Here is a 15,756-nt window from a genome sequence, read left to right on the forward strand (position 1 = left end):
GGACGTATAGATTTTTCGGGGATCGTTCCCTGCGAAAACAAGTGTTTAGGGAGTATTAGGCAGTGTTGCCAACTTAGCACTTTCTGCGCTAAATCTGGCACTTTTTTTATTAGGCATGTACCTAAGTACTTTAAATATAGACACGTTTCTTTTTAGTCATTTTTGGCCACATCAAAACCCAAAGTTCGGAGTGCGCTAAGTACATATAAGCATAGCGCCCATTTGCAACAATTTCGCGATTTTTTTAAAACACCTGATATTGAAAATTTAAATCCCAAAAAATTTGCAGGTTTCACTCAAATTACTATATTTTTTTACAAAACTTGACAGACGACGGTTCCCCATTTTTGCGGTTGTCAAAATTAACCTAAATAATTTTAGCGCTTGTTATTGTCAGTCTAGCGCTTTTTTCAGATGTAGCGCATTCCTATCACAGACAGTTGGCAACAGTTTCATTAGGGCACGGCCACCCGCGCCGCGCGGTCGCCGCACGGGCGCACCTGCGACTGTCACATTGAATTGTTACTCAATTTTCACGACAAAGCCGGGAAATTGAGAAAACATCTGGTTTAGTCTTGCTGAATTGATGTTCAAAAATAGGTATTTTAAAAATAGTTTTCCGTGGATGTTTCTTCCAATAACCTGTCTGCTGGTTCCGGCTGCGACCTCCCAGGCGAGGAGAACATAAAATAATATAATAACCTATGGTCTCGACTTGCATATTCGGTTCCAGGTTTTTATTTTACGTTAGGGCATAGGTTATCATCCAAACTTATGGAACACAACCCTAAAAAATATATTAAAAGGAAATTTTTACGTTAGATACGAACTCTACCTTAGACTAGATAAGTTTACGAATCAGGCAGTCTGAAACACTTGACTACCTTAACATACATAACATTATTATTTGACGTCAACCAATTTTCTGAAACCAAAAGATATGACAATTATTAAGCGATATTAAGTATCCTATTAATAATGAATCAAAATTTTGAATTTGATATAAAAAAAACCTTTAAATTGCAATCTTTAAATTTTCATCATATTGAACATACATAAAATCACACAACACACTTTCCCACAGGGGTAGGCAGAGATTACATCTTTCCATTTTTCCTGCCTTTCCTTCTTTCGCCTCCTCAACTCTCTTCATACAAACTCGTCAACTTAAAATACTCTTTACCTGACCGATGACTGAATCCTACATATTACCCATACATACAAGAGTTGAAACTTAGTACACAATGAACTCAAACAAAAGCAATTTCCTCTCCATCCAATATAACCAAAATGGCGTAGAAATATTTAATCTGCTCCCAATAACTGGTCCATTACACAAACGGTTTCACATTTACATAATGCTATTACGTATAGGACCAATAATGAGAGACATTTGCCCCTGGTACAAACACATACACTGCCATACGAACGCCGACTTCATTTAGATACTAGACTGGATTGATGTAATAGATTTTATTTATTAATTTAGAAAATATCCAGCTGAACGTGACCCGTTTCAAGTTAATTGGCCTTGCTACCCCGTAAGGGATAGATATATAATGTATGTATTTGCCAAACAAAAGGGTAAAAATTTGCTTGTGGTTTTTATGTTTTTATGGGAAGAACATTTTTTGTTTAGGGTATTTTTAGAAACTTTTTCATTGTCAAACATAATTTGCAATGATACAAATTACCTTTATAAGTGCATGTTGTACCAAAAAGTAAACACAAGATTTTTTTTACAATATTGAGTCTGTCATCTTGAGTCAATAGAAGTCTACATGTGAAAGTTAATAAAATTTCCATAATAAGGCGGCGGGCGGCGTCGGATAACTCATTGTAAATAAGCGCCCAATTTATATGCAGCCAGGATATTATCATAATCGGGAAAGCGGGACAGAAGATATGGGTAAATGTGTGTTAGACGAGGACGGAGGATGGGGCGTTTGGGAGCACAAAGTTAGGTTTTATTGGATTTTTCAGGAATGATTTGATGAATAGTGGCGCGAACGTTAAGTATGGGACGGATGGAGTAAATCGCCTGAGATAATTGTGATTAAGACCGTGAGGGCTCCGCGGAGACTGGCTTATGTAACAAAGTATATATGAATTGTATATGTATTGATATTATACCTATGTTTAGTTCAGTAAATGTAAGCATTTACTGAACTAAACATAGGTATAATATCAAGTATTTAGTAAGCTAAACTAGCGAAAACTATTCGCTAGAGTCTATTTAGATCTCTATTTAATCTACATATGAATGCTATAATCGACTGGAGAAAGATGCTTAGTTTTGTATAAGGTGTTGAATGTATCTGAAAATTGTAAGTAAAGAGTGCGTGAAAGACGTTAATACTCGTACGTAATAAATTCGTCTAAAACCGTATACTTAGGTTTAAGACACTAAGTAAAGTGAAGTTATGTAGGTATAACTTGCTTGCCATTGTAACACAATGTAGAATGTGTTGTAAAGTTATGTGTTACAACTTCACTTTTTCGTCTCTTTTTTAACCTTATGTACTATTTGCAGAAGACTACATCTCGTGTCAGCTACGGCGTAGACCACACGTTACATCGACTACGCCATCTCGTAGTCTCGTAGCCTGACACCTGCGAGAATTTTGTGATTGTAATAAATTATTTTGTCGCACCTAATCTCTTATTAATTTTGTCAATGCAAGAAAATTCTATTTTTATTTGTTTTTAACTAAGAACCTATTAAATTCAAGAACTATTTAACAGATTTTAATGAAATTTGACCCAATTATAAAAAAAAGACAAGAGCGTAACCCCGGGCAAACATTTGATAATTTCAAAAGTCTTCTTAAATGAACGATACAAGTACTAATATTGAACATTCCAGTATAAAAAAAAAAACAAATTCATAATGTTATTTTGTCAGCGCTCTCTTGCGTATCCCGGTAAGACTCGTTCTGCGCGAGGTCGAGTATACTCTATTATTGTTACCACCCCTCCAACACAAAACCACCCTTAACATCATACCCATACAGCACAGAACGGCGTGGAGTCAATATAGTTTGGTCTGAGGCTAATTAGGCGTGGTAACCGAATCGCAAGACTCTTGGTAAGAGTGTTTGTCTATCTGTTTCAACATCTGTCTGTGCAAAAAATGATGAAAATAATGTTTAGTTCGTTTTTAAACGTATTTTATATGCATCTACCAGATCAGAATATACCTATACCTTATGAAGATACATACATACATATAAGGAGTAGGCAGAGACCACATCTTTCCACTTGCCACGATCGAAGTTAAGATTGTTCGATTGATTCTATATAAACAGATTTTGTTTATAAATGAAAAAGATAAAATGAAATTTATTCACTAATCAATATTGTTACATAACAGTATGGTGCGCTGTCGCCCACGATGGGTTACCCACGGGATATCCATCATGGGTGACCCACAACACAGGGTAATCCATGGGTTGAAGGCTCCTGCCACATAGACCAGTCTCAATGTTACAAGTAATGATTTCCTCGACACAGGCTTGCCTAGTGAGGCAGTCATTGATGTTAAACAATGTTTTTTCCTTTTTTTTTCGAAATCCTGTAATACTACTTATGCTGAAAATTACCATTTAAGTATACAATTTTATACGTGTGGATGTATTGCAGTTATTTATTTTTATTTTTACGCCGCACGCTACGAAAAGTTTAAACATTGTTCTTTTGAAATATTTGTCCTATTTTGAAATAAATATTTTTTTTTATAATTTTACCGTCAAAAATGTCACCACCACATTTAGTTTGCGTTTTATATCAACAACGCAAGCGGCGCCGGCGTCGGCAGCTAGTGCAGCACAACTAGCTATTAGCCAGAGGTGGCGGCGGCTTTGTGCAGAGGTGTCGAGCCGGGAGCCCTTGCCACGCCCCCGCACGCAAATATCGAGAGCACAGAATTGGCACTAAACATAGTACCTATCAATTTTGTTTCATTGTTGTTTCATCCTTTGCTGGTATGTCAATGACTTACCATTCTAGAGAGATCGGCGACGCGCCTTGACCATGATCATAAATTGGGTTAATAACTTTTGCAGGAGAACCTAACCCTTATTGGATCATGGCTACACTTCTAGTTGCCTGAATGTGCAGGTTTGCTCACGATCTTTCTTCTCACTGTAAGAACATGAAGGATTAAATCTTACCCAAGCCATGACTCTCTTTTTAACATTATTTTAATTGATAACAGACGCTCTAATGTCGCGGGTAAACATATAATTGAAAGTGAAGTGAATATTGGTCAAGTTCTCTTTCAGAAAGTTGTGGTTACTTCTTCTACCTATACTTTCATCTTATCACACATTTGAGACGATTGTCGCTTTGTGTAAAACCTGACTTACTTAATCATGACCGTTGTCATAGACGCAGAGGTAAGATGTAACGAGAAAATCCGCTTGGTGACCACTTATCATTGTCACATAAATCGAAACGTCCGAGATAATAAAAGGTACGTTAAAATTAAATAAGTTTTTAATACCTGTATTATTAATAAATAGCCAGGAAAGTCAGGAGGAGAAATAAGATAACTTCTGTACCATCGTCATTTGGTTGTTCAATCATACAAATATTTTCGAGGTATCCGCCGAGTGCGCAGCTCTGCTGGGAATTAATTTGCGAGATGTTGATACGTGTTCAAATAACCTAACCTACCTACGCAAAGAAGAAGGCACTCTTTCTTGTTCTACTCTGATGTATGTCTACGAGTAGCAGTCATTTCAATTCTAACTTGACTTTTCTATATTTCTATTTGACGCCCTATGTAGCGCAGCGGCATTACGTTTGTCCGTGACACCGGAGGTCCCGGGTTCGAATCCCGGGCAGGGCATGATGAGAAATTAACTTTTTCCGATTGGCCATATGCTTGGTCAAAATAAATAAGATAAATGTGAGAATCTCTCAGTTATGCTTTTACGGCTCGGTGGACCTTTTTAATTGTATCATTAAGGCAAACAGCTGAACGTGGCCTTTCAGTCTTTTGATGACTGTTAGCTCTATCTTCCCCGCAAGGGATATAGACGTGATTATATGTTATGTTTTGGGCCTTTGTATAAAATTTCAGACGGAGGAAGTTCAAAACCTAAGAAAGAAAGCTTAATTATATCACATCACACAACTAAAGTCAATAGACTACATTTTCAAAATCACACATAACATCTTGTACCTAATTGATAATAAAAATTTCAAATACTTAAACAGATCGTTGTTAAAACTAAGTCGTTCGTCGTGACGAAGCAACAGCATTAGTATTACGATCGCACATATTGTAGAACATTGCAGGCTATAGCTGGTTGTAAAGCTAGGTGTATACTCAGTCGTAGCTCGTAGGTAGGTAGCGACGCCCCGCGCGGGATAAATTGCAAACGGAAGTAAGTCACGGGAAACGGCGGGAATACTCGAAAATAAAATTCACATACATATGGTTACGTCTATATCCCTTGCGGGGTAGACAGAGCCAACAGTCTTGAAAAGACTGAATGGCCACGTTCAGCTATTTGGCTTAATGACAGAATTGAGATTCAAATAGTGACAGATTGTTAGCCCATCGCCTAAAAAGGAATCCCAAGTTTGTAAGCCTATTCCTTAGTCGCCTTTTACGACATCCATGGGAAAGAGATGGAATGGTCCTATTATTTTTTTGTTTTGGTGCCGGGAACCACACGGCATAAAATTCACATCGAGTAATTTAAAATAATGCGAATATGAAACTTGTAACCATTAACTGAAATATAAAGAAGTCATATCTGTTTACCATTATTCCAGTGACGCACTTAAAAATTATAATTTCGTTTAGGAATATTTTTATTTTAATTTGTAATGAATAAACTGTCAAGTTTAATCACTAGAAATTCCCACAGCATCGAAGTCCCGGAAAAAATATAAGTTTCAATAAAAAAATTAAGTAATACGAAAACTCTTCATATTATGACTTGTACCAAAACATAACAAACTGGTTCCTGGAGAAGGGTACTGCACACACACACATACACTTACACCACACACACACGTATTATGTGCGGAATGTACTAGTGTGCGAACCAATAACCGACAACCCTTTCGGGTAAGACCTGTATTCCACTAGTTTTGACAAGCTAAGCGCTATGCTTTAGCTAACAAAAATTAATCACATTACTGGTTCAATAAAAATTTCAATCAGAATTAACAAGTTGACTGGAAGATAACTTACTCACTTAGAGATAAATTAACTGCTTTTCTTTTGTACCGTAATTATGATTGTGTAAGTAAATTCAAAGTTTTTAAAGTGGCGGCGTTAATTCGAAACACCACGCAAATGACTTTGCGGGCACAGCTAGTTGCAGTTTTAAAATATACAAACACAAAATTAGTCATTACACACCTTTTCTACGATTTTGCTATAACACTCAACATACATAAATATTTAACTTCTTACATACAGAAACGACGTAACAGTGAATATTTCACACTATGCTACGCATCGCTAGCGGTGTGACACATGCCTAAGGTCCGCGCTAATACCGTGCTAATGTGCTTGTCTAATTTGTTAAATTTGTAGCCGGGCCAGTCGATGCCGACCCACATTCAGTCTTACACCAGACTACAAACATGCAGCCACGTCGCCCTGCGCAGCGGAATGTACACTGAAAGAATAACTCTTGATAGGATCATTAGACTTTTGGCAATAACTGAAAAGCGAGCTTGCAACACATAAATTGATCGATTTTGATGTATTTAAAAATGAGAAAATCCCGATTAATTGAAAACAGCATTGTAAGAAGGACTATGTTAATTTTGTCATACTTATATGTTCATTTTTCTAAAGATATATTTTCTAAGAGAACGGAGTTTGTCTTTTGTAGATTATGACTACTATACTCATTTTCTCTTTATTAAAAATGTGAATTTCATAGGTTATTCATTACCGTGTAGTAAGAAAACAAAACAGGTACTACAAGCTATTTTAATTAAAAGATCCACACACATTATCACCACTCTATCCCTGACGGGGTAGACGGAGCCAACAGCCTCGTAGAGACTGAAGTGGCCTTTCAGTTCGACTGCATGGCTTAATGATGTAATCATTGAAATTCAAATAGTGACATTTTGCTAGCCCATCGCCTAAAGAATCCCAAGTTTATGAGCCAATCCCTTACTCGTCTTAACTAAAAGAGTATTAAAATAAATTGGATAAGTTTGTACACGAAGAACTTGCAGAAATATAGATCTATTCCTTACAACAAATCTATTTCTTCCAGCCGCAACCTTTCAAAGCACGCGCGGACTTTAGTTAGGCCTAATATTTACGACCATTTCAAAGCTTTCATTTCACACAAGCTCAAAAGCTCGCGAGACAAACGGAATAAAAACTTGTGAGTACTCGCATCGCTTTATGCGTGATCTTCATTGAAAAGCTCTTTGTCTGGCATTGAGTGGCGCAAGTTGTAGGTGTGAGGCTTTCTTCGAGCACAAAGCTCGGCCGGAGCTTCGAGCAGCTTTGTCCGAGGTGTCGCGATCGTGTGAGCTCGGCAGATTACATCCAAATTAACTTGAGTGTTTATTTTATTTGAGGCATGTTTAAGGCACTATTTGGGATTTGCTATGGAGGAAATTTGGCTCTTGGTATTAATAAATATTATACTACAAGTAATAAAGTAACGTATCTTTATTTCAACTGCTCAGAGCACTGGTTTCCAGTCGCTCGGTGACCGCGGATCATTGTAACATGATTCGAAACGGCGAGATGAAATATAGTTACGTTAAGTGCGCGTTTAATTCATGTAGTATTTATTATTAGTATACTAGTAATGCAACGGGAATGTTCAAAATCAGTTTGTATATTGGTGTTTCCTTTTTTTGTAGTGTTCATTTTATTTGAGGTATGTTTAATAGCTATGAAGGAACTTTTGTATTTTAGTCTGTGAGAGTTAAAGTTTATTTTAAAGAGGCACAAAATTTATTTGTAAGTACGTTACTTTTACTTTTATTTTGTGACATGACTATTAAGATATGGGTCCTTTATGTGCGTAAGAATAACCAAAATAATATTTGTAACAAAAATATGTTTAATAAAATATAGCATGTAGTTTGGTGGACGCCAGGCCCCGCAGCACCGTGGTGCAACTGGGAACACGCGAACACGAGAGAGAGAGAGAGAGAGAGAGAGAGAGAGAGAGAGAGAGAGTCGACAAGACCCATATTAATTTAAGTAATATTAAGAAAAGCAAACTTTTATGAATGTTACTGAAAAAGTATGAAATTCGTTATTCTCGAGCAATTAGTTATTCACAAAAATTTGTATCGCAAAAGAAGCACGAAAGCAGAATAAATGCAGTGGAAATGAGAGCTTTAAGGAGTATGTTGGGTATGAAATTGAATGACCGGATAAGGATCAGCGTAATAAGGGAATGTTGTGATGTGAAAGAAGATGTAGTTACAGGAATAGAAAAGGGTATGTAGAGATGGTTCGGTCATGTGGACAGGATGAATGAAAACAGGTTGACTAAGCAGATATACATGGAGGGTATGGAGGGAATGGTCGGAGTGAGAAGACCTAGAAGAACGTATCTTGATCAAATTACGGACGTCCTGGTAAAGGGTCAGGTCAAAAGTACCCGAAACCACCGAGCTTGCATGAAGAGAGTTATGAATGTGGATGAAGCGAAGGAAATATGCAAAGATCGTGGCAAGTGGAAAGAGGTAGTCTCTGCCTACCCCTCCGGGAAAGAGGCGTGATTTTATGTATGTATGTGTATTTAAATTTTTATTAACATTTTTCCTCAAAAAAGGTACCTAAGTAGGTACCTTTCATTTTAGTAAAAAGAATTGATAGAGTTATTACTAGTGGGTAGGCTAAGTTTCTCAGTTTCGTTTGTAACCATAACATGTGTTTTAATTTAATATATTAGCTACATTTTATTTCACCTTATATCCGCACCTTTCAAAATAGTCTGACTTTATAAGCGATGAATTAAATTGGCTAAAACCAAAAAGTTGTGACACAAATCCACGGGTTTACCGTGCGTAATCACGCCTCAGCTCAACTCGGACCAAAGCTGGATAATCCAATAAGACGAGTGCCGCGAGCCTCTCTCAGTCTGATTGATAAGGTTACGTGTAACTATTACTTGTTGACCGGCTATCTACGTGTGAGGGGAACATTTTTCCTCCTTACCAATATTTAATTTCAATTATTACGTCTTTATTCTTTCATTTATATAAACACGTCTATATCCCGTACAGGGTAAACAGCGTCAGCAGTCTTGAAAGACTGATAGGCCACGTTCAGCCGTTAGGCTTAATGATAGAATTGAGTTTCAAAAAGTGACAGGTTGCTAGCCCATCGCCTAAAAGAATAATCCCCAAGTATATCAGCATGTACGCACTATCCCCAAATTTATTGGTATTAGCACCCTTAGTCGCCTTTTACGACATCCATGGGAAAGAGATTTAGTGGTCCTATTCTTTTTTTATTGGTGCCGGAATCACAGGATAAGTATTTATTTAACTAACAAAATTCTATATTATTAAGTTGTACAAGGTAATGTTAATATAAAATTTTCGGAATGATCATCTAAACTAATATTATGCGAAAATTTGATTATTTTCTTGGTGCCTCTTAACGCATTATATTCTGAATCAAACTTTTAGAAATTTTGCGAGTATATAATTAATAGTCTGGAGAAGGACATAGGGTAGGTACGTCCCGGTAAAAACTAAAGTTCCCGTTGGATTTCCAAAAGACTTGTATTATTTTACAGTTAGTGAAATGAATAGAAAAATCTGTTTTCTTTTAAATTCGCGCGGGCGAAGCTGCGGATTAAAGCTAGTTCAAAATAAACTCAGTTAGTTTACGTATTGAATTAATATTATTTTTATTTGTTTGTTTGTAAACTCTTTATTGCACATATAAATAAATGTAACAAAAATTGAACAGTCTTTGGATATAGAAGAATATATACAATGGCGGACTTATCCCAATCGGGATTTCTTCAATGTGATTAAAATTATAATTCAAAATTCCCATTGTTAAGCAAGACTCACATTATGGTAATTTAGATCCTTGTTATAGTTAACGCTTATGAATACAATTGACTCAAGGTTACAAATATAAAATACTTAATAGCTAATGACGATAAAAAATTAAATTTTATACTAGATATATATTTCGTTTCGGAATCTAAGTAAAACGCGCCGGGAGTCGCCAACCGACGGAGGCTGTACTTATCTGTTTAGTTTTCACTGGTTTTTTTACAAGATACAAATATGTATACATAAAATATATCCCTGGCTGGGTAGACAGAACCAATAGTTTTGAAAACTGATTGTCCACGTTCAGCTGTTTGACTTAATGATAGAATTAAGATTCAAATAGCACCGGCTGTTAGCCCATCGCCTAAAACAGGAATCCCAAGTTTATAAGCCTTGTCCTTAGTCGCCTTTTACGACTTTCATGGCGAAGAGATGGAGTGGTCCTATGCTTTTTCTATTGGTGCGGGGAACTACACGGCATCAAATTCGTTGATTTTTAAAAGACCGTTGATAATTTTAAATTATATATAATTATTTTAAATGTAATAATAAATTATTAACAATTATAAAATAGATAATTACCTACTTATTTACTTTAGGCAGGTACATAAAATAAGTATGTACCTACTTACCTTTTGATTGCCGTTTTCAAAATAATGTAAAGATTACAATACGAATTAGATACCTAAGTACTTAATCAGATTTATTTGGTGTAAGTAGATACCTACACTTACTAAAAATATTGAGGTTCATTTTCACTTTTCTATGTTAAGCAGGTATTCGTTTTATTCTTATATACCTTTACGATATTAAATTATTAAACAAAATGTAGTTTCATATTAGAATACCTATCTACATTCAGGTATTTTTACAAACTAAGTTAGCATAGGTACCTACTTAGTTATTATAAGTATTTTAACCCAATATTCATGTTTCTCCCAAATCAATTTCTTGGAGAGCCTTCGCCAAAGTTCAATAAGAAGCACATAAAGCTGCGGCCTGAAACCCGAGCTGTCGGCGAGTTGTCAAAGCTCATTGTCTCTCATAAAGACGCTAATTATTGCAGCGAAGCCCTAATTAAAGACGAACACAATGGCCGCCGGCGCAGCTGCCGAGCGCTCTCAGCTGCGATTTAGTTTGCACTCAAATTTATCATTATTAATAGGTACCTAAGTCTTTATCTCTAAGGGATAGACAGATCTCAAGTTTGGTGAGCACAGATATGTTTTTAGGAATAGTTAAATTGTTTTCCAATATACTTAATAAAGATAAATCAAAATATTCTTAAAAACAATTTCTTAAGTTCTAAATCCAATTTTTTTTCCGAAGAACGTCATTTATATAGACTTACATGGTTTATTTTAATTTTTATTTAAACTTCATTGTACGAAATATAATCTGTATAGTAAGTAGGTATCTACAGGAGTACTTTAAGCGGCATTAAGGATTTTTTAATTTTTGAAGTCTATATTTAGGTAATACGAAATGTTTATACTCGTAAAATAACAAAAGCTCTTCATAATCACGAATTAAGCTTCTTTATTCTTATATTTGTGTATTTTTAACAATATAAATACAAATTAAACATTTCTGTTATTGATGCATGTTCAGAATATATTTTACTTAATAAAAAAATCTTATTGGATTCTGCTTAACAAGTTCAGTTTATTCTAGCAATGGTGTTATTAGAAAAATATATTTTTTCATTTCAATAAAAAAATATAAGTAGGTACATATGTACTTTATTTTTTGAATACAGGATTTTACTATCTGATTAAAAATAATAAACCTATTTATTAAGTTCCATTTTTATTTATATAAAAGAAAATAAAGACAAAATAAGTAGGTATGAAGGTTACTTATCTTCATACCTACTTATTTTGTCTCTTACAATATTGTAATCAAAATGTTTAAAAAATATTTGAAGAACTTGATTACTTATGCTGATACATAAAGTAAGTAGGTAGATACCTATCTGATATTGCATGATCTAGTCAATCGTTTTAGTTAATATGCGATATTTTCAATCAAATTTTTGTAATTTTAACGACTGCAGAACCCAGAAAATTAACAAATAAAAAGAGTTTTGTATTTGCAGATGAATCAGATTGTTAATTTTTTATTTTATTTAAGTGGCTCCAGTCTTTCAAACCTCTATATGCAAATAAATTATCTTGAGTCTTGACAAAGTTATTGATGATGATTGTTAAAGAAGAAAAGAGTAGTAAGAATCATTCTACTCTAACTCCAACGATGAGAAGTTACTTTAACCTAAGTATTTATGATAAAGACGTTTGAGTAAACTTGTGTGAATGATAGTTCTGAAGGCAACTTTAAAATTTAACGGTTCCTTTACTTAGAATTAATAATTTACATAAATGAATTCATCTTGTTCTTATAACACCTTAAATTTCATCCTTCCTACTGCCCTCCTATTTTAACCTAGATAATTTTAAAATAGAAGCTTTTTAATATGACTCACCTGGAGGGGGATGTAACAAAGGTGGTCCAGGCAGGAAGGCAGCGGCCACCGCCGCTTGTGCGTTGAAAGCCGCAGCGTAAGCCACGCGGCTGGCTACCGAAGCCGGTAGCTGGAACTGAGGAGTGTACCCTCGGGACTCCCGGCTCTCAGACAGATTCAGCACCCGGTCCTCCCGGCCTTCGAAGTACCGGTCCCGAGAGTCCCGGTTGTCCGAGAGGCCTAACAACTCTTGGATCGCAAACGGAGAACGTTGAGGCGCACGCGGCGCGCTAGTGTTCGCGCTCATCGCTTGCATGGCTGTTGTAACCTTAACTTTTATATTCCATTTTCAAATTTAAACTATCACAATTTTAGGTCGTTTAATTTTGAGTCTGTTGCACTCGAGTCACTTTTTGAGGTACGAAGCTAGGCCTGTTTTGTTTTTCCGGAAAATCTCGGAAAATGATTTTAGGAACCGCGACGCGAGCACCCGGGGCGCCGTCCGGAGCGCTTCTGTCCGCGGCGCCGCCCGACGACCTGTAAAAACGATAAAACCCCCCTCGGTTTTTCACTCAGAACCGAAAGATCATATCTCGGGGGTTCGCCAAAGGCCGGGCAACCTTTCCGTCGCGCGGCGACCGTCTGAGTCGCTCCGGACCGCAACGACGGTCGGGACCCCTCGCGTGGGCTTCTTACGACCTTTCGGAATCACCGGGAGGGCTCCGTCGTCCGGGCGGGGCCTGCTAATAGCCAATCCGGATATTTTGTTACCGCACTCTATTGGCCAGATTTCTTCGCGGGGGACACGCCTATCTGGCAAATCCTCAATTGAATTTCGACCTAAATACGTTGGAAATTAAATCTGAATTGATAAGTGCGTGTGTAGGTTGATTTAATTTTGATTAATTGTAAGAAATGAATAGGTCGCTGGTGGTGGGGGGTGGGGGGGCCGGCAGGTGGATCGGCGACCGTCCGCGGTGTCGGTTACCGTCATAATGACCATTGTTCGTCATTGGTCCTCACCTGTAATGATATCCAGTGCATTGAGACAATAGTCCCTGTAATGTATGGAGTCTTTATCCAATACTACGAAATTGAGTCTAAAGATGGCGCTGCTGTCGTTGTTGAGAAAACAAAATAAAAAAAAAATGTTTTGTTGCTTATAATTTTAATAGGTTTTTTTTTAATATAAATTAGATATTTTTTAAGTAATTTTAATTAAAATTTAATAATTCCTGAGTCTAACTTCTACCTGTACCTATGTACATTTTTTTTCCGTTACATCAATATATAAATGAAAAGGAAAATATGATAATATATGAGATTAACAAAAACTTACGTGTTAATATTCATCCCTCTTTAAAAAAACTACGAATAATATACGGTTCAAAAATATATTGTAGAATTACGTACGCTCAAGTTAGTAGATAGGTAGGTACTTATATAAAAATAAAATGAGACACAGTTATGTTTTAATAAATTTTTTAATTTGTTAATTTTTTGTTTGTTTTATTTTTTCTTTTTCTTACTCGGTCTTATCATGTAACATTTATCTATAATACTGTATCGTTTGCTGAGCGGAGACCTTTTTGATACACTTTTAGATGTAAACTTTCATATTTCAATTTGTATTTTGTTCCAAAAAAAACATAACGTTTTATTTCTTTCTGTCTTTCAAGTATGTTCGTATTTTATTTAACTTAGTAATGACGTCTCTGTTAATTTATCAATAAAGATGCACACGATTCCAAGTTACTAAGTAATTAATTGATCATGGTGTTAAACTTAGAGATGTACTCATATAATACTAACTTAATTAATAATGAATTCCTTAACAACTTTTGTTGAGTATAAATCAATAGATATCTATGGTAATATTTTTATGAACGTTGAAATATTAAAAATAATCTAGTAAGTACAGGTAATTCAAATAGGTATATTTGAATTACTTTATTAATTATTGTTTGAGTAAATTGCTGCAATACTTCATAAATTATTTTATATGTAAAAAAATTTCAAAGCCTTTTAACTATTTTTTGTTATTCAAGAAACATATTCTGTAACGAATAGGATTGCCCATGTTGCAGTTAGAAAATTCGTTGGCTCTTTATTTTAACAATATTTCGGTCCATATTAAATTGAATTTTCGTTACTATTCCTTTAGGTTTACACTAACATTGTTTTATTATTTTTGAGAAAGTAAGTACGTAATTATATTCAATTAACTATAAGATTTCAGCAAATACTTAAGTACTTAAATAGGCTTAGGTACAATTCTACTTTTAGTTGTATAAGTACCATTTAAACATATTACTCTATAATAATAACGTACCTACCTACTAACTTAAAATTATTATTGCTGTAAATAAAGCTAGAAATTCGCATAAACATCACTTTTTATTTTTATGCTTACGAGTTAGTACATAAATATGTTGCTTACGTAGGTAACATACGTAGGTATACAATATGCATACGTTGTTTAAAATTTTTTTTTAAATAATAGATGTAATTTATTTATGAATTTAAATACACCCAGTAGAAATATTTTATGTACATATCTTTTACCTAAATAGTGTAGCTGTGGTGAAGTTGTACTACGATTCTAAAAAATATAATGAAAATATGATGAGGTTTCAAAAAGAAATAAAATATCACTTATGACACAATTAACTAAAAGCTTAGTTTATTTCGTAAAAAATTCAATAAAACTCAAATATTAAATAAAATATTAGATTTCCTTTATAAAAATCACTGAAATTGTGAAAATATTTTATAACATTTTTTTTTTAATTCATAAAAATCTATTGTCATTTAATATTTTTCAAAATTGGTAATTAAGATAACTATTTGTACTTAAATAAGTATACCTTATTAATTTAAAATTAAATTTCAATTTTATACGGATTATTTTTTATGTCCTGCAAAGGAATTATTTAAGCTGCAAATTGCTTTTTAGTATGAGAAACAGCATTGCATTACACACACGCATCCACACATATATGTATCCTTTTTTTTTCTTTTGCATATAAGTATCTTTGTTTAAAATTTATCCTTGATTTGAATCTCAAAATCATTTCGGGGTCAAATTTTGATCACCTTATAAATAAATTACCTATGTCAAACTAAGTTTCGCTTCATCATTCACAAAAAAATAATTTACTTACGAGTAATGAAATAGTAACTAAAAGGGCTATTATGGGGTTAAGATACCTCTAGTAGGTAGGTACCTAACTCTGTTGCTGTCTGTGCGGTTCACAAGAGAG

The 15,756-nt window shown here is 34.8% G+C and overlaps 1 protein-coding gene across 1 annotated transcript in view; it reads right to left on the reverse strand.

Moving 5' to 3' along the window:
- The window catches only part of LOC106137955 (visual system homeobox 2), a 103,664-nt gene extending 90,545 nt beyond the window's left edge, over nucleotides 1-13,119 (reverse strand). Inside the window, exon 1 of the mRNA XM_013338915.2 lies at nucleotides 12,515-13,119. Coding sequence (XP_013194369.2) covers nucleotides 12,515-12,809 — 295 coding nt within the window. The 5' untranslated portion in view covers nucleotides 12,810-13,119. The remainder of the gene's footprint in view (nucleotides 1-12,514) is intronic.
- Nucleotides 13,120-15,756: the final 2,637 nt, after the last annotated feature.

Source organism: Amyelois transitella, chromosome 15, assembly GCF_032362555.1.
Source record: "Amyelois transitella isolate CPQ chromosome 15, ilAmyTran1.1, whole genome shotgun sequence".
NCBI classification, from domain to species: Eukaryota; Metazoa; Arthropoda; class Insecta; order Lepidoptera; family Pyralidae; genus Amyelois; species Amyelois transitella.